The sequence below is a fragment of the Lutjanus erythropterus genome, chromosome 9 (genome assembly GCF_056507025.1).
Source record: "Lutjanus erythropterus isolate fLutEry1 chromosome 9, fLutEry1.hap2, whole genome shotgun sequence".
Lineage (NCBI taxonomy): Eukaryota > Metazoa > Chordata > Actinopteri > Lutjaniformes > Lutjanidae > Lutjanus > Lutjanus erythropterus.
In genome coordinates, this window is record NC_139325.1 from 10,960,004 (window position 1) to 10,983,172 (window position 23,169).

General features: G+C 39.2%; 1 protein-coding gene across 1 annotated transcript in view; it reads left to right on the forward strand.

Annotated features, from left to right (window-relative positions):
- Window positions 1–23,169, forward strand: part of eif3ea (eukaryotic translation initiation factor 3, subunit E, a) — a 33,261-nt gene that overhangs the window by 4,969 nt on the left and 5,123 nt on the right. Inside the window, exons 5-10 of the mRNA XM_084726139.1 lie at window positions 2,842–2,946; window positions 9,500–9,625; window positions 9,988–10,112; window positions 13,812–13,938; window positions 14,570–14,671; window positions 19,738–19,847. Of these exons, the coding sequence (XP_084582265.1) occupies window positions 2,842–2,946; window positions 9,500–9,625; window positions 9,988–10,112; window positions 13,812–13,938; window positions 14,570–14,671; window positions 19,738–19,847 (695 nt within the window). The remainder of the gene's footprint in view (window positions 1–2,841; window positions 2,947–9,499; window positions 9,626–9,987; window positions 10,113–13,811; window positions 13,939–14,569; window positions 14,672–19,737; window positions 19,848–23,169) is intronic.

Sequence of the window (23,169 nt, forward strand, 5' to 3'; positions counted from 1 at the left end):
GTATCCCGCTGACCTGCATGCTGTCCTCAGTGCACCTCCACACAGCCCAGGCTCAGGGCCCCTCAGCAGGCTGTGGGAAAGGCTTGGGCGGCCCGGAGCACCCACTGCCTGTCACAGTTATACTGAATCTAGTGAATGGCCTGACGTCAGTGCACGCTGCTGTGAGATACTGGACAGCAGGAAGGACAGTTAAATATAGGATGACAAGTAGGCTTGAAATGATAGCCCTATATATACATGTGCATTTCTGCATTTAGTTCACATGACCACTTCTCGGCAGATTTGTTACAAAAGTTAAATGTGTCTTGCCGTTCATGGCAAAATACCACTGATATGGTATAGCAGTGTTTACTCTGTATTCATTTAGCAGTGGTGTGCCACCACAGCTGGAAAAAGTAGGTTACCACTAGTTACAAGTAAATATGAAATTAAAATAAGATTTTTCAGTTTAGTTAACAGTGATCTGAAATACATTTGCTGTAGCCCAGATGATTGACAAGTAATATTTTTATTTGGATTATGGATTGATCAATTAATAGCCTGGTCTATTATCAGCCCTGATATGAGGATTAATCAATTATGAATCAGTTATGAAATTAATCACCAACTATTTTGATACTCAATTAAACTGTGAGGGTTTTTGAAAGACAGTAAACTGAATATCTGGTTTGTGGGCAAAACAAGGCTTTTGAGTATGTTATCTTGAGCTTTGTTAGACACTGATCCACATTGTTCATAATTTTTAACATTTCATAGACTAAACAACTAATCAATTAATGGAGAAAATATAACACAATGAAAATAGTCATTAGTTACAGCCTTGTTAGTTGTAGTCTTAGTCACTTATTGTAAATTGTAGTTTAAGTCACATTTTACTCTTTTGTTTCAGTCTAGATTTAGTTGGTGGTCACTTTTAACTTCAGGCTAATTTTAGTGAGTGTTTTAGTCATCATCTTTAGTTTCATGATATTAGAATGGATACTAGAAAGGATATTTCTCCTGATTGTAAAAATTCTAATGATAAATAAACATACCTTGAACTGTGTGTTTAGTCATCCAGGCTAAGAATGTGTTACTGACATATTCTTTCTCTATTAAAATGAATGTAGAAGTCACAATTGATGGATCATTATTAGTTATCAGACACGGATCATATTTATTTCCTGACAACTGACTTTTAATATATTACTGTGGTCCTCTGTTAAATTCAGCATGATGTGTCACTCAGCTGAACGATTTAAGAAATTAGAAAATTACTTTTTAAGAAAAGTAAAAATGTGTAAACTACTTTGTGAAGGCAGATGAGCATGATCTCAGAAACATGCTCATTCACTTCACATGGAGCTAAAACTAATACTGAATTATGTTAAATGTTTACTGAAAGAGTCTGTTAAGGAGTTCTAAAAAAATCCTGAATTATCTTTTAGAAGGAGAAGAGGTTTACTGTAAGCTTCACTCTGTAAACTTAACAACATGTTAATGGAGAAAGGCGATGCACCCTGAATCCACACAGAACTTTGAGCTATACTAACATTAAAATTAGTCCTAAAAGTCCTAACTTCCAATATATTATATATATTATCCAATTTGTCAACTTACATAAGTGATATTTACTTTGGCAGACACCACAGTACAGTGTGTCTTCAGGTGTCTTTTCAAATTGTTTTTTTTTTTTTTTTTTTTTTTTTTTTTTTGGTCCCATACATTTATCCACATGGCACTCTGTCCTCATTGGGAACAGTACACTCAGTCTTTCTTTTAGGCTGAATATAAGAGAAAAGTGTCCATGTGTCACCTGACAGGCCAAGGGCGAAGATGATGAGCACACTTTTTAAACTAGCTAGAGTTATTAGTGCTATGAGATTGTTAATTACCGTGATCTAACTCCAGTTGTTTGCGTGCACAGAGCCAACTATTTCATCTTGCTTTATCTTTACTTGTCAGGGCATAATGAATAGAGGTTTTGTTGTAATTTTTGCTCATTGTCACAATTTAGTCATGAAATGAAAGGATGTCAATGAATACATTTTCTGCTGGGTATTGTAATTTATAAAAAAAAATCCCATAATTGTTCATAGTAGTTGATGTCTATTTTGTATTGATAATCTGAATCTGTATAGTCACTAAAGTTAGCAAATGAAAATAGCCTAGTGGAGTAAAAAGTGTAATATTTGGCTCCAAAATGTAGTGTAGTGAAGTCTAAAGTTGCAGAAAATATTTATTCTAAATTTTGACACTTAGATTTTAATTTTTACTGCAAATGTATATTGTTTCCAAACATCATTTATTTGGAACTAACATTTATTTTCAATGAGTTCTATTAGTTAGTCTGCCAATTACTTTCCCAATGAACTGATTAATCATGTAGTTTATAAAATGTCAAAAATTGTGAAAAATGCTCATCACAAAGTGACATCTTCAAATTGCTTCTTCTCTAACCCAACCAACAGTTAAAAACCCAAATACTCTTCATTTACTATCACAAATGGCAAAGAAAAGCTGCAGATCCTCACATCCAGTAAGCTGTAAGCAGCAAAAGTTTAACATTTGTGCTTGACTGAAACGATTGTTGGCAACTCATTTTCTTTTGATTGATTAATTGACTAATGGTTGCAGCTCTAGTCACCAACCTCTTGATTACTAATAGCCTAACTGGTATTATACAGGGCCAGAAAAAACATATTGGTCAATCCCTAATTAGGGTTACACCTTAACCAGCTGTAGAAAATTACAGAGGGAGAACAATGTTTTATTTGATTTCAAAGTATTGCTTGACTTGGTCTGACAGCGATTCATGTTTTCTCTGTTGGTGATAATGATGCTCTCATATTTCTCTTGAAGTTTCGTCAGGAGTACTTGGACACACTGTACAGATATGCCAAATTCCAGTACGAGTGTGGAAACTACTCCGGTGCTGCAGAATATCTCTACTTCTTCCGTGTCTTGGTAAGTTTTCAACTCTTGCTATTGACTTTCAACAGCAGTTAACATTAGCAGTGATGTTTGCTGATAACTGTACACCTTGCCTCACTTAACAGAGTGTCTGTAGCATTTTACTATCCTCATTTATATACTGGCTTAAGACATTTCTCTGACATATTAAAATTGAACATCACATTATGTTTGCCAGATTGCTTTAATTCCTGAAAAGGCCAATGCTCGCATAAGAGTGGAATAGAACACTTAGAAGTAATTGAATGTGAAAAGCTTACGTCATTGCCTATTCAATTCCCTGCACGTCTTTTGTATTAGGAGGAGACTGCTGCTCTGAGACTTGAGTGGGATCTTTTACTGGGCCAAGTGATCAGTGGCGGACTGCATAATCTGTCTGTAGTCTTCTCACGGGGCAGCCTCGGTAGACAGCTTATTGATTTGAGTGCTGTGGCCAGAGAGTCCCTTGTCACGACTTCTGAGGTTATGGTGTACTTAAGTTATGCAAGGCGTCTCTTAGTTATCATCTAGAGGGTCATACATGTTTTGCAAGGTGTTTTAACAACTTTGTGTGTATGATGGAGGGTGTACTTCTTATGTACTTATTAAGGGCTGTCTTCATCAGACTGCTCTTTCTTTTTCCATCCATTTAAAATGATGAACTGGAAGAAAAAGTCAAATTTATATGAAGAGTTTGATGGAATCATTTTCGAGATTTTTAAAAATCGAATAATGCCAACAAATGCTTTGCAGAGGAAGATAATTACAGTTCAGAGTGTACTGGCAGTGTTCTTGTTAGGGCACATGCACACTCCCTATTTCCTCTATAAACAAAGGGACTTGTTGCCTTGGTTCTGGCATTTGTGGCTTCTCTCCCTTTGCAACCCGACTGCAGGGACTGCTGCCTCTCATTAGACTTAAAAAACCTTTCAGTGGCCTTGGTCAAAAATGAAGTTTGAGTCACCGTAGAGTTTTGCTTGAACCGTGTGAAAGGTGCCACCTAATCTTTTTAGAGTGGTCTTAAAAGTGTTTCAGACTGTCAAACTATACGTTTTGTACTAGGCTATTCTTGAATTATAAAAGAAGAGGTAGCTAGTACAGGTAGATGCATCCTTTCAGTGATCACTACCAGTAGCAGTGGACAAGAGACAGCTACTGGTTGGGTTCAAAGAGCCTTCATATTAACAGCTTTTAGCAGGTGCTGATCTGCTGTTTGCTTGATCCCGTGGCTTGTTTCTAGTCTCTGACCTGTTTTTTTTTTTTATCTGCACTCATTTTGATGCTGTTTCTGTTTGTCTCATATGTCACTCACGCTGTTTGTTGTATCATGTGGAACTCCATGCTGTTTCTCACATGTTAACAGGGCAACTGAAAAACATACCTGTAAAATGATTGGCTGTTCGCATGTAACTGTAGCACCTAGGAATATGACAGGCTGTGTATGAGAGAGATAGGGAGCACAGGTGGTGGTTTTTTAAATGACTGGCTGTTTGTGTGTCACTTATAGCACGCTCCTTTATCAAGGGATTTGACTGTTCATGAGCTGAATGTATTCATTTTTTGCTTGTATTCATTGCAGTTAAGTGAGACTATGAATAGTTTATCAAGCCACTTTCTTATTGCCATTGATGATCCTTCTATCGCAGATAGATATCTCTATTGTTTCATCTATAATGAGATTTCAGTTGTCATCTCTATTTAACATCCAGTAATTAGTCTCTGTAGATCCTCGATGGACTGAGCTACTGAGCTGGAGGAAACACAAAAGCAGAAACACCCAACTATAAGCCATGAGGCCAGAGTTGTGTGTGGCCTATTATTAAGCAATGTGTATTTTTTTCATTTTTTATTTTTTTTTTTTTTTTTATAGAAAAGGTTATACCTTTTTTTTCCTGCTATCACAACCAGTAATTGGGAAGAGAAATCCAAGACCTGGACTTTTCACACATTGACTGTCACAGCCATAGAGATCTATACTATGAAACTACCAAGTGATGTGAGTTATATAGAAATTATGACACCTATATGCAAGGTGATTCTATCGCTTTTTCATCATCAGATATGCAAGTTGTAGCACCTGGATGATGTCAGTTCTTCTCTGAAGCTACCTTCTAGGTCACATGTCTCCTGCCTCCACTCTCCGTGTTGACAGATGTTATTACTCCATTTGAAAGAAGGGTTCACACCCTCTTACACAACGTTCATGTGCCCAGTCGTCTAAACTCTGCTCATATGCACTTCACATCAGCACCAAGGTGTCCAGGTAGAAACTTGGCCGTTTGCTGTCTTTTTACCTGCTGACTCTAAGAATAGTTACCGAATGACATTGCCACCACATGTCTTGTGTTTACAGTTTCTGGACCGGTGGAAAATTTGAACAATCCGTCATCCTCGTATTGGTTTGATCCAGGAGTGAACCCACCCTAGAATGGGAAATTAGCTTTATTTTGTCTCCTTTTGGTGTTATCTTTCATCAAGTGTGAGGAAGTTCAGCTCAACCGAATGTCCTATAATGACCAGAGGAACCAGCCTGCATAGTCAGTGGTTTCCAAGTGTCAGTCACTTGTCCTCTTGCTTTTGTTTGTCTTTGGTTCAGCATTTAACTTTGCGGAAAAGCAAGGACTCGTGCCAAAGCCAGTCCTGAAAGAATGGGCAAGAATAAGATCAACATTTTGTCTTTTCATTAGAGTGAAAAACATTAAGACCATCTTTTGTTCCTTGTCTAATTGGCATTTGATACTGCACTGCGTTGCCTCTTGTCTTTGGGATGTCAGTGACTCTGGCTAGTCATGCACATTCACTATGCTGGAGTGTCCCCTCCTCAAAAACTTGGCAGTGACTCCGAGCAATGATGAACCTTCCTCGCTACAAACAACCCTCTTAACCCAAAGCAGTTGGGTACTTCATTTGATGGGTTTTTCACTGATCCGCTCAAATATGTAGAAGGAAGAGTTGCATCCGAGACAAGATGACGGGTAATTCACCCAAGATTTCCACTTACGCTCGCTGCCAAAAAAATGCATTAAGAAAAGGCTTCAAAAGCTTGTAACGGATATATCCCACTGTTCCAACAACAGTTGTTTATGGCTTTGCAACTCAGTCTAAATAAACCAAAATTGCTCTAATTGAGGTATGTTGTTCGAAGTCCAGCACTGATTTTTTTTTTTTCTTTTTACCCCTCAAATTGTTAGACCCCTCATTTTAAGTTCCAGCCAGATCAGGCTCTGTAACCAGATATCTGTTGCTTACTCTTGACAATGCAAGAAGCTTTTTAGATGGGGAAAAGGTAGAAATGGATTTCATTAGTGGGAGTGTGTATACCACTCTCCCCCCTCTCTGCTTTTCGGTGTTTTGTGGACCTCCCATCCTCACAGGCCCCTCTTCTGTCTCTCCCTCCCCCGTATGGGAGAGGTGAGGCTCCATAAAGTCATTTAACGTGGGAAACCCAGTCAATTAAACGAAGGAGGCCAGCCTTGCAAAATCCATGCCTCAGGTCTTGTTACAGTGTGGCCTAGCCCGAAAAGAGCAACTTATTCATATCATCACTTAATGCAGGGATTGAATGTTAAGAATAAAGATTGAATATCCCGACAGATCCCCAACACAGTAAATTTATTGTTGCTGGTCAGTCAGCGAAAATGTGCCCATTTCACAAACCAATGGAAACTTAAGGTAACTGCTGGAAAAACCCAGGTATTGAAACTTTTCTAGCGTGGCCACTAGTGAAAGCCAGACTGTGTGTGTGTGTAGAAAGCTGCCATAATGACCTGGAGGTCAGCCAAACGTAGCAGGCAGGGACTTCCAAGAGAGGGAAAAAAATAACAAACAAAACAAAACACTTCAACAGATGAAGTGCTGACCTTTATACTGGCAGTGGAGCCATTTTTTTCTGTCACTGTTACAATACCAATCTTTTTTGTGTCTTTCGCACTTAAAAAAAATCATCCATAATGGACCTGGTTCATGCCCTGTGATCAAAGAAAGTAGATGAATGGACACACCATCTCACCATGCTCTCCTTTAGGGGAATACTACAAGAAATTTTCCAAATATTTCCCCTTACCTGCCATCGTCTCATATTATAGCACTCTGCCGAAATGTTATCAGAGGATAATTGGCCTTTGCTAAGTAGAAAGAAAAAAAACCTTTATTCCTGAATAATCTTACCAAATTGTGGGGTTCCAGCGGAAACCTGTTCTTTTTTTAGTGTTTCCTCCATTTGTACTTCTGTCGTGTCTCACAGTCCACTGCAGCGGCTGTCCGACGGTGCACGGGGGTGTGTGGTTAGGATCTAGGTTTCTCTGGCCGCTCAGCAGACACCCACCCTGACTTCCTGCTTGACTCATGTCACTGCGTCTGGTATTTGGTGTTATCGTGAACTACTGTGGCGCAGAGTTTCCCATGAGCCCTAGGGTGTAGTCCAATGTCCACTACAGTGATTGCCTTGCAGAGGTTCAGAGGCATTCTCAACCTGTGTTTCATTACCTGATTTTTTTTTTGTTTGTTTTAGTCTGTTCTGGAAATCAGAAACAGTAGCCTGCAACATTTTGAGAGTGATTATCCTCACAAAGATGTGGCTTGTTAGCGTCAGTTCATATTTCAGCCTAATTACCTTGTGATAACGACAGAGCTGTCCAGAGTTACGGCCATTAATGGATGGAGATTATTGCAATTATCATTCTTATGACTGAAGTGGAGTAAAGCATGCTAAAGATGTTAACAAAGCAATTGTAACTGGTAACATTATTCTGACTTCCATTTAATATTTTACATATGAGGCACTATTATTTGGCGGGTTACTAAATGTCATGTACAGTGCCTGACAACCAGTTCAGGATATTTCTTAAAGTAATTATCAGCTTATATGTGGAATATTTTCACATACAATCATTTGGTGATCAATAAGATAAACTAAATCTATGATGACAAATGCCCGTCACAAGGTCTTACATCCCAAAGTGGTTTCCTCAGAGTGTAATTTATTTGGTCAACAGTCCAAAAGCCCAAAGTTACTCAGTTTACATTGATATGAAATTTGAAAAAGCAACTAAATCTTCTGGTTTGAAATGAGGGAAAACATTTTTTTATGTGGCCATCAGTGACAAACATTTCTGGACAACAACTTTTACAGCTTTTTTTATTAGAGTTTTATAAAGAACTTTACACAAACTTATTGTTTAATAAACTCATAATTTGGCTGGCTGTTTTAGTCTGCCCTATCTCTCTGTGTCCTTGTAGAGTGGGTGATGGTGTTGCATCAACAAAATTAAGGCTTTGAGCAGGGATGATATGTGTTTTTTGGAGCAACATGGAGGGCATAACATTTTAGATTTTTATTAAAAGATAAATATAACAAGGCTACAACATGATAACAGATATTAGGGGCGGTGGAGCTATGTGGGCACTGCAGCATTATGTGTCTCAACTCTCTGTCAGAGAGAGGAAAAAACAAGAAAGTGCTGCTGGCGCTGAAGTATCAATTCTGCGGAAAATTAGTATTTCAAATATTCCGATGATATGTATTGATATTTTTGACAACACTAATATACAGTAGTTCCTAAAACATTCTCCATATAGAATTTGGTCTGGGATTGGTGCAGTCTCCAGCCACTCCTTTATGATATGCTAGGTGTGTCTGCCCCACCAAACACATTAATTCTTGTTCTTTCAGGTTGAGCTCATTTTTCACTGAATTGAAGTTAATGACACAGTTTGGGCTTTTCCAGTTGTGGAATGTTGGAGAACCTAAATATTTGGTTTAGAATATTTTGTGGATGATGTAATTGCATATACTATTTAATACTAATACAGATTAATTTGATGTGTTTCTGTGTCCTGTCTCATACTAGTGAGCCAAGACATCTGAGCCTCTGCTGCAACTATTTGACCATTCTTTGTCTTTGTGTATCCCCCAACTTTAGGGAACCATAATACTAAATTGATGAAATACTCTTCATTGCACACTAGACAAAATAGCATTTGAAAGTACCCTATGACACAGGCGTTGATTACAAGTCCGTGATTGCTCATACACCATTAGATTGATCTGATTTAGAATGATCTTTAGCATTATCCAATCAGGTAAACGCCCCAGAAACCAAAATGTTTTCGTTTAGCAAACTATTCAGACAGCATGGTGACATATGCTCCAAATATTCCTGTACGTATGTACTAATCTGAAAGTATCGAATTGTATGGTCAACTGCAATGCAGTGTTTGTATCTAAAAGTGCAGCAAATTCGTTTTATTAAAAGCTAAACTGTCTTTCATGATCCATTTCTCTTTTTCTGTCAAGCTCCATTCCCTCAGGATGACATAATTTAATCCATTTATCCAGTGTAAATATGAAAAGTGACTGCACTGTGCAGCAGTGCCACTGAAGCCAAGCAAGTAGTGGCAAGCCCAGTCTCAGTGTGTATGGATGCAGATGTTACTGAACAGTCCGCCAGCCTGTATAAAGACACTCTTCACTTGAATTTGCTCTGTCAACTAATCTGGAAAAACTGTTTTTGTATGTTGTAGTGTTTTGTGTGTCAGATTTTAATAGTACACAATGTCTGTTCCAAAGGTCCCATCTACAGACAGGAATGCCCTGAACTCGCTGTGGGGCAAACTGGCCTCTGAGATCCTGATGCAGAACTGGGAGGCAGCCATGGAGGACCTCACCCGCCTGAGAGAGACTATCGATAACAACGTAAATGCCCCACTTCTCAGAATTTGATACCTCATTTAGATTCTCTTACATAGACTCTCATATTGACATTTCACTTTCAGTACAGCTCTGCTGTGGCATTTTATTCCTCGCCCACATGCGCTCATCTGACTACTTAAGAACTTGCATTTGAGTATAAAGTGGTTGTCTGTATTTGATTGATGGCCATGTAAATGATGGCCTGGAATGAACAGTTGAACTTTATTAGTGCCTTAAGGGAGAATAGGGCAGCTTTCATGTGGACAAACATAATTTAAAATTAGATTTTTCTGTTTGTTCTGTTCTTCTTTTTTTAAATTTTACTTACTTTCTCCGGCCTGTATTTCCATCTGTGTCTTGTCCAGTCTGTCACCTCCCCACTCCAGTCTCTCCAGCAAAGGACGTGGCTCATTCACTGGTCTCTCTTTGTCTTCTTCAACCACCCCAAGGGCAGAGATAACATTATTGAGCTCTTTCTGTATCAGCCGCAGTAAGTAACATGTCTAACATTATTTTATTTGGTTTATTGCTTTTACACCCAGGAAATTGCAGAACATTTGTGAATATACTAGGAAGTAGTTGTAAAGATAAGATCCAATTCCACAAAACAGGGGCAATGGGAGAGGCAATGTTTTGAAGCTTGGTTGAGCCTTGGATCTGCTGGCCTATTAAAGTTACATTACAAAAAACAATTTGGAATATTTAGCTGCAAGCTTGTAGCTTTTCTGTGAAATTTGACATTTAAAGTATGCCATTTTGATGATTCCTGAGGAGTCTTTTATTGGGCAAAATGAATTAAATCAATCAATCAATCATTCAGACTTTATTTATATAGCACTTTCTGTGCAAACAGTATGCAACACAAAGTGCTTCAGACAATAAAAACAAAAAACAATACCACACATACACGCACACAAATTTTATCTGATTATGTTTACAGTGGAAATAAAATAGTATAGAAAGTAGTTCACACTTTCACTACTGTAGCTTGGTGTGGCCCAGCAGCAGTGCCAACACACTGAAGGAGTCTGTTGCAAAGCATTAGGTTTGTCCCTTTTCTCACAAGTGTCACCTTTTTCATCCCACAGGTTTTCTTCATAATTAATGTTTTGGTAAAGTCAGCCAAAAGATGCCACGTTATACTTCAGAGAGACTGTATAGCAAGTCAGACACGCTCACTGTGTATTTTGATAATGGTTATTTCTGACAAATGTTTCATTTCTCCAGTTGTGTTGTTATATTATGGCCATTGGTTAAAATGTTACTGACTGGTTTTGTGATAAGTATGTGTGTAGGTCCATATTAAAGTATACCGGGTCGAATTTAACATATGTTTGGTCCAATTGAAACTTGGGTTAGAGATTTGGAGAAAAGATCAGTCATTTTATAGAATTAACTTGATTTAGAGAAAACAACTTGCTTAAATAACACATTTTTGGGTGGTGGGCTTCTTCATGAACCCCGCTGGTATTTTTCAAGTGGTTTCAGAAGTGTGTGTTTTTGCGTGGTCTGTTTACTCTCCAAGTCGAGAATGAGGCCATGTGTATCGCAGATCGGAAACTTTATACTCTGTGTTAAAATTTGCACACCACCTATTTTGATGTCTTTGCTCCCTCCCCCTGTTCTGATTGCAGGCTTGTATAATTGTACAGATGATTGGGCTCCACAGACAGTATGACAGGCGACCACAACACAGCACACTCAAATGTCTGGTTCCCTGAATTTTACTCAGTTTTTAATTTTATTGTGGATGATTAAGGAGGCCTGCCCAATAATTACTCCTGAAAAGCTCACCCAACCATCTGTGTGGACAAACTGAGGTAGTTTTGTGTGCTTTGCAGTTTCACAGTCGAGAAACCTCATGTTTTCCCCACTGAGGCTTGGCTCTCATTTCCCATCTCTTGACCAGTACTTCCTTTGGCTGAAGTTGGTGACCAGTGGCTGGCCTTCAGCTGCACATATGACCTCCGTTACCCCTGCAGTCAGCACATCTTGTGCCAAAGCCTTGTTTGTGTACTATTGACAGTCTAGGAATCAATGCTTAGTAACAAAGTATGATACAGGTGCAAACTGGGCGAATACGACAGCAGTAATGTATCCCGAGTCACTTGATTGTCTATATCACTCGTTCAATTGTTCAACATGATTTCCTTTTCCAGACGAGCCGTGAAATGGAACCTTGTTACCCTGTCCCTCTTCTGCGTTCTCCCACAGCCCTCTCCCCCTGAAAGGAGAAAATTTGAACTCACACTTGATTTCTTGGCTGCATGCCTCAGTAGCATCTTCAGCAAACCAGTGCAGCGACGCTTGTTGTCTCAAAACTTAAAAAAAGAGAGAAAAAGATGAAGTCCCCTAAGTGGGGTAGGGTGAATGCCCCCCAGATATGGTACAGTGACTCATGCAAGATTGCTTGCCATTGGAGCCCCCCCTGGAGAGTGAGTAGGTGTAAGTTAATCAGGAGCACAGCACAGAGCGTTGCGGTCTTCCACGGGAGTCAAGCAACTACAAAGGGAGGGAGGGAAGGGGAAGGAGAGAGCTCTCCTGAAACCAGGTGAACGATAGCTTTGCCAAGAAGCCCACTGCTGTTTTTAGACTCAACATCACTACTGCCACAGGTTCCCTATCCCTTTAATTGTATCAGCTAATTAAACTGATGTCGGCACTCTCTCTCTGAACACCATGTGGCCTTCACTATAGGAGACCTGAAGGGGCCCCACTCCACTTCCACTCTTCAGATTTAATTTGGTCAGTTGTAGGTTGAGTGGAGGCTGAGGTTCAAAGATACATTTTTAGAAACTAGGGATGTAGAGAGGAAAGAAAAGGAGAAGAAACTCCTGTACACTGTCACTTACTTGCAGTAAACTTTATTAGGGATGCCACATTTCAGGTAAAACAGTTATTGCTGTTTTACCTGATGAAGGTCTAACGACCGAAACATTGTGTCTCTAATAAAGTTTATTGCAAGTAAAGGACAGTGCCCAGGAGTTGTCTCTTCTCTTGCCCATGAACGTTCCTCCTCTGTGAATGTCCACAAGAAACTGAAGGTGTGCATGAGCCTTTTAATTCTATTTTAGAACCTACAGATGTAACAATACCAAACCCAACTCAATGTAAATTCCACAAAAAGTCCACACCACAGCATTTACTGCAGTATTAAACAACAAAGAAAAATGACCAACTGAGAAAATGTCCTTCATTTAATGATAAAACTGTGTATAGAAATTTTTTGAAAAAAATTGATTTTTCTTAAAGTGCTTCTGCTTTCCTTCTTCAAAAAAAATTGCATGAATTGTCTTTGGTACTGTCACAGTCTGTTACAGTATCAATGATATTAAGTTAGTTACTGAGTATTGACAACGCCATCATTCGACACCAAATTTCAGTACTTAAAGGGTTTTGACACTTATTTATATATATATATTTAATTTAACACTGTACCGAGTAAGTGTGGAGTAAATGGTTTCTCCAGCTGTTCCTTGGTCTATGAAAAGCTTATTCCTTTAAAGGGAGTAAACCTACTGAAGCATGTAATGTAATTTTCTTTTTGTTAAAATGGATTTGCTATTGATAAAAGTATCATTCAGAAACTGGTATCAAAGCCAAGGTGTCAGTACTGGAACCAAGTATCAAAAAATTTTGAATTACACCCAGCCCTGTATTCGGTATATTGTTACATTCCTATTAGAAAACAATAAGAAATTTTACTGATACAGTCAATGTCGATTGATTACCATCTTGACAAAGTGTGTGCTTGTGTGTGCAGACCTTACATGTTACAGAACACTGTCTCCAGAGCTGGTGTGGGATTAGAGTCAGCCCGTAACAGCGTCCTGTCTCTTGTGTTCAGCCCTTAGCCGGTTGACCTGTGGTTGAAACATCAGTCCCTGATGGATTGGGTTTCAGCTACTGGGCAGGTCCCTGCTCACTGATCTATATCTTCTTGCCAGGGTTTCCTTTTCCTCCTCCCCTCTCACAGGACACTAATGAAAGAGACGGCTTAAAGCTGGGACCCATGTCCAGGAGTGAGGGTCCTGTTAGGACATTTATCTGTTTTAGCTGCAAAGGCTTTTTCTCGATCCTAAATGCCAGGAGCCCAACAGGCAGCCAAAATGTTCTATTATGTGTCCTTGTAAAGATCATGTCTTTAATCACTCTGATGAGTGATTGCCTTTATCCTCCCTCATTCCAGATACCTCAATGCTATCCAGACCATGTGCCCGCACATCTTGCGTTACCTAACCACAGCGGTCATTACAAACAAGGATGTCCGCAAGCGTCGGCAGGTTCTGAAGGATTTGGTGAAAGTCATTCAGCAGGTACTAGATCTGTTTATTTGTTTACAAAGTCCACACACTTAGCAGGTCATTGCTTATAGACCATACAGGTTTTACAGGATGAGTAACCGATCATGAAAGCCTACAGCATTGCTCACACTCCCTTTTAAACATAGGGAGTGCTTTGAACCCAATACTTCTGATGAGTGGTAGTAAAGTGACCAACTGTAGTGGCTTCTCCATTAATGACAGCATCTACTTCAGAGATTTAAGTACTGTCTTGGTGGATTGTTGATAATCACTAAAATGTGTGCTCAGTGCTCTCTGCTCTGTGGCCTCAGGTCAGGTTGGGACTGTGTCTCTAAGCATGCTTCGGACCAATTCAGAGTTCAGAATGTGTTTTCACTCAAGTCCTTGTAAATTGTTATGTTTACTTAGGCCTAGCTATTGTACCCAGCAGGTGGTTATTTTCACTACATAGTCATTATTGTTAATAACTTGAACCAAACCAGGATTTACGATTTTATTTTTTCAGTGTATGCAGCTGATAGTGATTTTCTATTTGATTAAAAAAATAATTACAATTACATATTAATGTCTAAGTATATGTCTGTTTTATTCTATTCATTTAACATTGACTTGATAAATAAAAGATGTCATTTTCATTTTTCAGGAATCTTACACCTACAAAGATCCAATCACAGAGTTTGTGGAGTGCCTGTATGTGAACTTTGACTTTGACAGTGCTCAGAAGAAACTGAGGGAGTGCGAGTCGGTGAGTAAACACTTACTCACCGTAACCTCACCAACATTTACTTCAACCTTTGTGGCCAGACCATGAGAAGCAGTTGGTCTTGGTTTATTGTGCCTCTCCGTGACAATACAGATCTACTGAGGAGCTCTGATTTGCGGGTCAAGCTCCTGAACTTTCACATGGAGTATCGTAGTAAACATCGTTAGTAACTCTGTCTGACCTTCTCTCTGTTCACACAGAGTTTCTGTTTGCTGGACATGTGCGTGGGTCCAGTGCAGACAGAACAGTGATAGTCTGTGCTTTGTATCATACTGTCAAATATAGAGGTCCTCTTGGACACTGTATGACTCAGGCTTCTGTCAGATTTTACTATGGCCTGTAATTGACCCATCAGGCTAGTAGTTAACAGTAAAAGCTTTATAAGCAAAAGTCTCCTTAGAGGCGTGCAGACACTCATTTAGGGGGGAGATATGTCATAGCAGCACCACCATTTAGAGCATTTATTTCAATTTTGGTTTGTAATGTTTGAATGCAACTGTAGTTTGTGATGTGAGAATAGAATATGAGAGGTACTGTATACTCTAAACGTTGTTTTTGTGTCTCGACTACAAAGCTGAACCCACAGTGAACACTGATTTGACTTGATAAGTTAAACTGACCTCAAATGAGATGATATCTACAGATCAGTGGGGAAAGAAAGCATGTCAAACTTGGGATCATGTCAGGAAACCTTCTTGTTAAGGTCTGTGTGTCCAGTGTGTTCTAAAAATACTGTTTTGTTTTTTTTATTTGACTTAGCATATATTAAAAAACATAGAACATCATAAATAATAACAAGAATATGCAATGGAGACTTGAAGCCTACAAGGCTTATCATGGGTTTCCCCCAGTTATAATTTGAAGCAGTCAATCAAAGGATGTTGTTGATAGGCCTTAGAACTTTAATTAGAAAGTTAATGTTACTTTTATAAAGTCTTAACTAAACTTTAATTTACTTCAGTCGTGTTTATAAATGTCTTTTTGGGAAAAATTATATTGATCACAGTGTAATGACCATGAAATGAAAACAAAATTGAACCAGTAAACACTTATGTAAACTGTGCTTGCACTTTTTTGCCAGTATGGATGTGAAATAGGTATTAGATTACAGTCACGTTGGTCTTTAAAGGTCTTACATTTAATTTGTTGAAACCTGCAGAAATCCATTTTATAGTTTAGCTGTAACCTATATACCAAACTGTCTCTTAATATTTTGTCCACACAATTTATATAATTGGTTTCTCATTGTAATGGAATACAATTCAACTCAATACAATACAACAATACAATTCACAAACTATAGAAATTACAATAAAGGAAAATACAGCAGAAATTTTTGAAAGGCCTTATACTTCAGTGCATTTAAGCACAACACCACAAACTGCAACCTTAAAAATGGCAACAGTTGAATTAATATATCCAATGTAGTACTAAAAAGTAAAAAATATTATAGGTTTTCAATCAAGAAGCATTGGATTGTCTGAGACCATTTGACCATCTAAAGATAAATCTTCATTTTGCATGATAGGGTCAGTGTCATTAAAATTTTAGAGCGGGGGTGCCATTACAACAAACACATACATACAATATTTTTGTTGTAATTTTGCCACTGCATTTGCTGTGTGGCTTTTTACTTGAGATAGTGCAGTGTAAGTGTTGCAATTTCATTCAGTTGTATACAGTGGGTGGACACTTACACAGGAATGCCTGTACAATAAGATGATAAGTTCAGTTTTGCAATGAAGGCACAAGCCCAGTAGACCCTGTGTTCAGTGCACAGTAATCAGATTTAGAGAGAGAGCAGGTGTCCTAACTGGTGTTGTTATATGTATATTTTACGTAACTTGATCTTTGTTCATTCCTTGTGTACACACTGTAATTTTGTATTCCCAGATGACTTAGTAATTTGGACCTGCAGAGGAATAAAAGGCAAAACTTGGGGTTATTTGGCCCCTTTTTCATCTTTTGCCTCTTGACGATAAACCCTCAAAATGAAAAACATCTGGCCTGATCAAATGGCTCTTTCCCAGGAGTCAATGTTTATAAATCATGTCAGCGGTTTACTGACAGTTCCATTTTCATTTTAACCTTTTTTAACGCTAATATAAAGAATCTTCAGCTTCCCAAATTACTATTTAACAAATGAGGAAGTTATAACCAAACTCACTTGGACAGATTTGTTTTTACTCAGTTAAACCCTCAGTAAAACTGTGCATGGCCATAAAAAATCCAAAGCATGTTCCAGGAGAAAATTAGATTTTTCCTGTGCAGATGCCTCCAGGGGCCATCTCCAAATGATGACATGTACTATCAACAATATTAGAGCTGTATGATGTTTCAGCTAAGAGATGACACGCCCTCAATCACCGACCTTGTTAAAGACTTGCACGCACTTCTTTAGGAAATCTCTGGGTTGGTCTTGACCTCCCCTCATGGGGTTTTATTTACAGAGACTTTCCTGTGGTTGAAACAGATGCTCAATCCCAACTACCTCTCAGGTCAGAGCCCAAGTTATTCCAGGTGCTTTTAGCAGTGGTCCTCCCCATCAGTCTTATCAGAGCATGTCCAGTAGACACAAAAGCCCTCTATTGACCCTGTTCAGTTCATAGGCAGGTCTAGCGAGGTGGGTGGTTCCAAAAATGTTTAACGGCACCTTTAATGCATTACCTGTGATGGTCTGCAAACATTTTCCCAAAACGCTCTTGTTTGAAGTCGGTAATGCAGCATTTTTCCCTGCAGAAATTCACACGCAAACTTTTAAGAACAACATTATTTCAGAGGTAAAGGGATGTTTCACAGACCGTGGAGTGATTGAGGTAAACGGATACCCCGGTGGGATGGGCGCTTGTCTTGATGAGCATTTGTAATGCATCAATTTTGAGCCATTGAGAAGTGGCACCCGTCTATTTACTGATTGCTGTAATAGCAAGATATGGGTATTGTTTTCAGCTCTCCTGTCTTCAGTTCACTGTACCCTGTATAATAGTTTGAGCCAAGTGCTTTCAAATGGGGGGTTTAGCTTGGTTCAAATTGTCCTGTTCATGCTGTACAGATTTTTTTTTGTTTCTTTCCCACCCCTCCCAAATCTGGAATCACTGTCAGATGTTAGCTTGCATGTCAAAGAATGAAAAGTATAGGACTACCTATAGTCAGGCCTTCAGATTGCGCATAAAAGCCCCTTCAAGCCCCTTTCAGAATTTGTTTAAGCATTGTGGTCTGAATCCCAGATGACAGTAATTAGGGCACTTAACTGTTCAAAGTTTATCAGCCTTAGATAAGCGTTGTCTTTGCTGAAATGTGCGTTGCCTGATAGCGCCATGTAGTTGGGATTTCTTCAACCAGAACTCTGTGCAGATAGCAGCTTTCTATGCTTAAACAAACAAAGGGCTGGTAATTCTTGGAGAACTTTTGAAGATGGAGGTCTGTGATGTGAAATAGCGCTCAGTGGAGAGGTGGAATGCAGCGAGCACTGAGAAATGGGAGCATTTCACACAGTGGTACCTCTGGGTCACGAACATTTAAAGTAGATGATTCGGCCATATGCAGTAGTGTCAAAGAGTCCAAGCGAGGCTGTATATCTTACTGTAACAAGACACAGGTGATATTGTATATGGATGGCTGAAAAGACTTGCTCTCATCTGTGAGTTTATTTGGACTGGCCATGCTACAGTTGTTGGAAGACTGTGGCTGTGAAATTTGGCGATCCTGCACAGCGGGGTTGACACTAGACCAACAGACCAGATGACTGGAGATAGGTCACAGACAATGTGGTCATCTCTGTGGTTGGCTCTATTCTTACTACATTGTCTCATGTGGTGTTTGTAGAATTTGAAGATTTGTGGGTGATTTGAAGCACCTTGCAGGGCCTGGGATTACTTATACTTTATAAAGGAACTTTCATCTTTTAAAACTTTTGCCAAAACAAAACCTTTGTAATGTAAATGTCCCTAGTATGGCCCTCCCTTCCATGTTTACTCAAAAATGATTTGTGGTTTCGGTGAATTGATTTATTTTTCCTTAATTTAATAAGAAATGAATGCATGAATTCCCAGAAGCAGATGGATTGAAATTTGTAATGCTATAGTCATGACTCCCATTGCTCATTAATCTAAAGGTCCCAGCTTTTTAGTCCTAATGAGTTGAAGAAAAGATCTAATTTCTGTGCACTTTTAACTGTTTTGCCTTACTCAACCCTTAAAGCCTCTGGAATTTGGTTTGAAATGGTAAAATGCATTTATGATAACAATGTTGAGTGGAAATAAACTTTCTTGAAACTAGTTTAAAAAGTGCTCATTTTGCCGTTTAGACCATTTCTCAAGACTGGGTAGGCATGTCTGATCACATTATGACTGACAGCTCCCTCAGTAGTACTGGCATGAAAGCTAAGCAGTGCACTGCTGTGGACAGGCTCAAAAAAAAGTATTATCAGTTTAGGGATATGTTATAGTTAGAATATTTTCACTGCTTCACTCAGCTTTTTTGGACGGCTGCCATCCATTCTCTTCAAATCCACCAAATTCAAAGAGGCTCAGAGTGAGAGAAGTTTTGTTGCACCAGTTTGGTGGGACAACTGATTTTTTTTATTTCCAGAATTAATTGTAGAATTTTTGTAATAAATATCTGAACATAATCACATGTCACAATCGCATGTCATTTACATGAAACATTAATTCATGAAGCACAGTTAAAAAACAACAATAATAAACCAGTAAATCGAGCTCAAAACAGCCGCTCGTGGCTGCCCGTCCATATTCACCAAACAGCTCAAAATAATGACAAATAGGCTACAATTACTGTCATTTCCAGGCTAACAAGACAGACCAAACCAAATTGTGAGAAAACCTATGAGCTCCAGAGAATCAGTGGTTATTACATTTTCAATCGATGAAATTGTTAAAGTGGTTATTTGATTGATAGATAATCATTGACATCCCTAATTAGAAGGATATTTTGGATTTGAGTTTTAAATTAGAAAGTTTAAGGTAGGCAGAAATAACTGTTTGTATAATATTTACACTGCGTATATGTAAGATGCTGTCTGTCTTTAGGTTCTTGTGAATGACTTCTTCCTGGTTGCTTGCCTGGAGGATTTCATTGAGAACGCCCGCCTCTTCATTTTTGAGACCTTCTGCAGGATTCACCAATGCATCAGCATCAGGTAAGTCACTCAGTACAGTCCAAACTAGGGGAAACCACCACTAAACAAGCTGGACTTGTGATAGGCGATGCTGTACTGGGACATTGTAGTTTCTTTACAATGGTGACCATGTTGCGACATCTCTTAAAACTAACAGGAAGTCCTGTTTGCTGTCACTACGCTTTGTAAAGCACTCAGTATACAGGAAGTAAGAACATGGGCTTAAAGATTAGTAGGATTTTCCTCACAGATAAGTGTTTATTACCCCTTCCACACACAGCCATGCTGACCCCACACATCTTGAGGATTAAGCATTGTGAGCTTTAACTGCTTCCAGGTCTCCACAGGTTGCTCTACTCACTAAACTTTTAAGACCACCTGTCCAAGACCAATTCACAGACAGTTTTCTCTTAGACAGAGGTCAGGGCTTAGACAGCTTGAGATGTCCCCAGCTGCTGTAACAGACAGGAACCTTTCAGCTCCTTTTCCTTGGGTGAATGAAGGTCAGGGGGTTTTGTAGTTCAAAATCAGTTTAGCTGCATTAAAATAAAATTGACCTTGGATGCCTCCCCAAAACCAAGAAATTTAGTCAATGCTAATTATAGTGAGCATTAGTGGAGAGAAAATAAAAGATTATAGTAATTGTGTGCAATTAAGAGAGATTATGGGATTTGGCTGCCTCTTTACATCAATTTTAGAGAGCGACATAGATAAAGAAGGAGCGTTCACCCTTCTCAGTCAGTAATTTTCATCTTTGTAATGGTGGATTTGTGCTTGTTGCTGTATCTAAACTCTGATATTAGGTAATGCATATTTGTTAATCCAGTTCCTCACTAATTTACAGTACAAATTTCCCCTCAGAGAGCTATATTCATTGCACACTGCCCCTCAGGCATATTGGGGAATGCTGACAATTTGAAGGAAGGTCTGCATTTCAAATATGATCCACAAACACATGATGCCCAGTGGAAAGAGGGAATGAATTACTTCTGTTGACACGAAAATGATTGCATTGACTGTTATATAGAGCCGTGGAGGTCTGTAGTCAAGGTTGAACCGTGGAACATGATCGGGCCCTGTCGAAATCTCCAGTTGCAGATTGTCTGGAATTGATTAGGAGTCCTGGTTCTTTTTTGGCAGACTTACTGCAATTGGATCCATTTACTTGTTAAAGACCACAAAGGTTAGTGGTAACACTGAAAGAGGAAGTCGAACGGTGATTTTTCTACTTTTCACCTTTTTTCTGTGTCTTGGGTTCTCGGTTTGCTGAGGTCTCTGAAGCAGGAACACACATCAGGAGCAGTTTCAGGGATTTCCGTGTTTATTTTTGGTGGCATTGTGACGATGGACAGAACATGCCTATTTTTGAAAGACACCCAAATTCCAAGTCATTAGTCCTTTACCCAGAAGCCCTCTTGCACCCAAGCGTGGACTCAAATGAATTTGATGGCTGTTTTTAATGAGGACATTTTTACAGCTGTTGGCCATGATGGTTTCACAGATATTTAGCTCGCCTTTTGCCCACAGCTTGGGACACAAAAGTAGAGCAGAAGTTGGCGTAATTGAGTTATTTTATGCAATAAAGGCTTATGTAAAACGTACTGCTAGGCAGTGAAAATGTGATTCAGCCTGCTCTTGTAATTGCATACACACACATCCTTTTGTCTAGACTTTTCAGTGTCCCGAGTGTGTGTTTCCAATTTAGCTTTGTTTTCCTTGTTTGATTTACAGGGTTTATTTCCTTAGTCCTTCCATGACTTGTTTCAGTGGCGAGACCCCGCATTGACCTCAAAATGCACACTTGTCCTTTGACATTTTGAGTAAATGCTTCAGACACATGATCATTTGGGCAGTTCTTTCCCCCTCATCATGAGATTGTATTTGTACACAACAGCTCCTTGGTAGTTGGAAGGAGTGTCTTGTGTATTTGGATGTAACACTGAAGATCTTTCCACCTCACAATTGAGTCATTAAAAAGACCACACGATCATTTCGGTTTCCCCGAAAAATCAATTTTACCCCGAGCCGAAAGCGAGGTTTGCTCCAAATGGCTTGGAGTCTCCCAAATGCTATCATATGTTAGTGTTTAACAATGCATTCATTTTAGACCAGCCATGTTAAGAAGGGGGCTACTTTTGAGAGGGATCTCCCCCCTCCTAACAGAGTTAGACCCCAATGCCTGACCCCTCTCTTCAAGTGTGAGGTAGGTATTGAGACCCAAAGGAGTCCCCTAGCCTGAAGTCGAAAGCTCAGGAGCCGCCGTGAGTAAGGGGTCGAAATGAAAGTGATCCCCTCTCCCCCAAGGAACAGGATCATGATTGTGTAAAATAAAACCAGTCATGGAGGCGGTCTGCTTGGCTTTAGGGCCAAAGGATGTCAATAGTGTAGGTTGTATAAGTGTGACCCAGTCCCTGCTCCCTCTCATATCCTCCCTCCTTTTCTCTTTTTTTCCTCCCCATTTTTCTTATTTTCACTCTGAGCTTTAAGTAATGGTAGCTGCTATACAGCTCTGAGAGACAATGAGATAAAGTAACCCTCCTCTGATATACAAATGTCCTTCCTGGGAGGAAAACATTGCCAGACTTTCTTTTATAAATTAGATTAGAGGGCTTTGGCCGGTCCAGGCCGAGGCCCTGGGCCTTTTGGGGGCACTCTGTGTTCCTGTGTTATGCTGCACAGATCACGTTTAGAGGGGTTAGGGGTTAGCTTAACTCCCTGGTGAGGAAACCAGATCGTGTTTGTTTTGATCATCATATCTGACCTGGACTTGACTGACATGTGCCCCCACTTTGCTGAATTGCCAAACAAAACACCCAGTACCGCTGCACGGCAATCACTTAATCACACTGGTAAAATAGGAACCAATAACAAATTTCATTCAGATTTGCCTGAGATTACTTGATTGTAGGGTAAATAAGTAAAGGGTGTTTGTAAATGTCAGTGAGTGTGCTCTTAACAGGTGTTGACTATTTTTCTTATACACTGTTGAAGTCAAAAATTTGTTTGCTCTCTCGCTTACCGCACACAAAGAGGGGCATTAACAGGGTGTTCTAGCAGCACCACACATTACATATATGTTGACAAAACTGGTGAGTTATGTTCATTAAAGAAAGTTGATTTGAAAAAAAGACTGAGTTAATCTGATGAATCACTTGATTGAAATTGCAGATTTTTGAAAATATTTTAGGGTGATGGCATCATAAAATTTGATGACAGGCATTCAAAGCTTCATTTGAAAACCACAATAGAAGCTTCAAAGGGAAAAAAAAGACATTTGGTCCAGCCCTAGTTGTAGAGCAAGATACTGGGGTGGACATAATAACACAAACACTCAGATATTGCT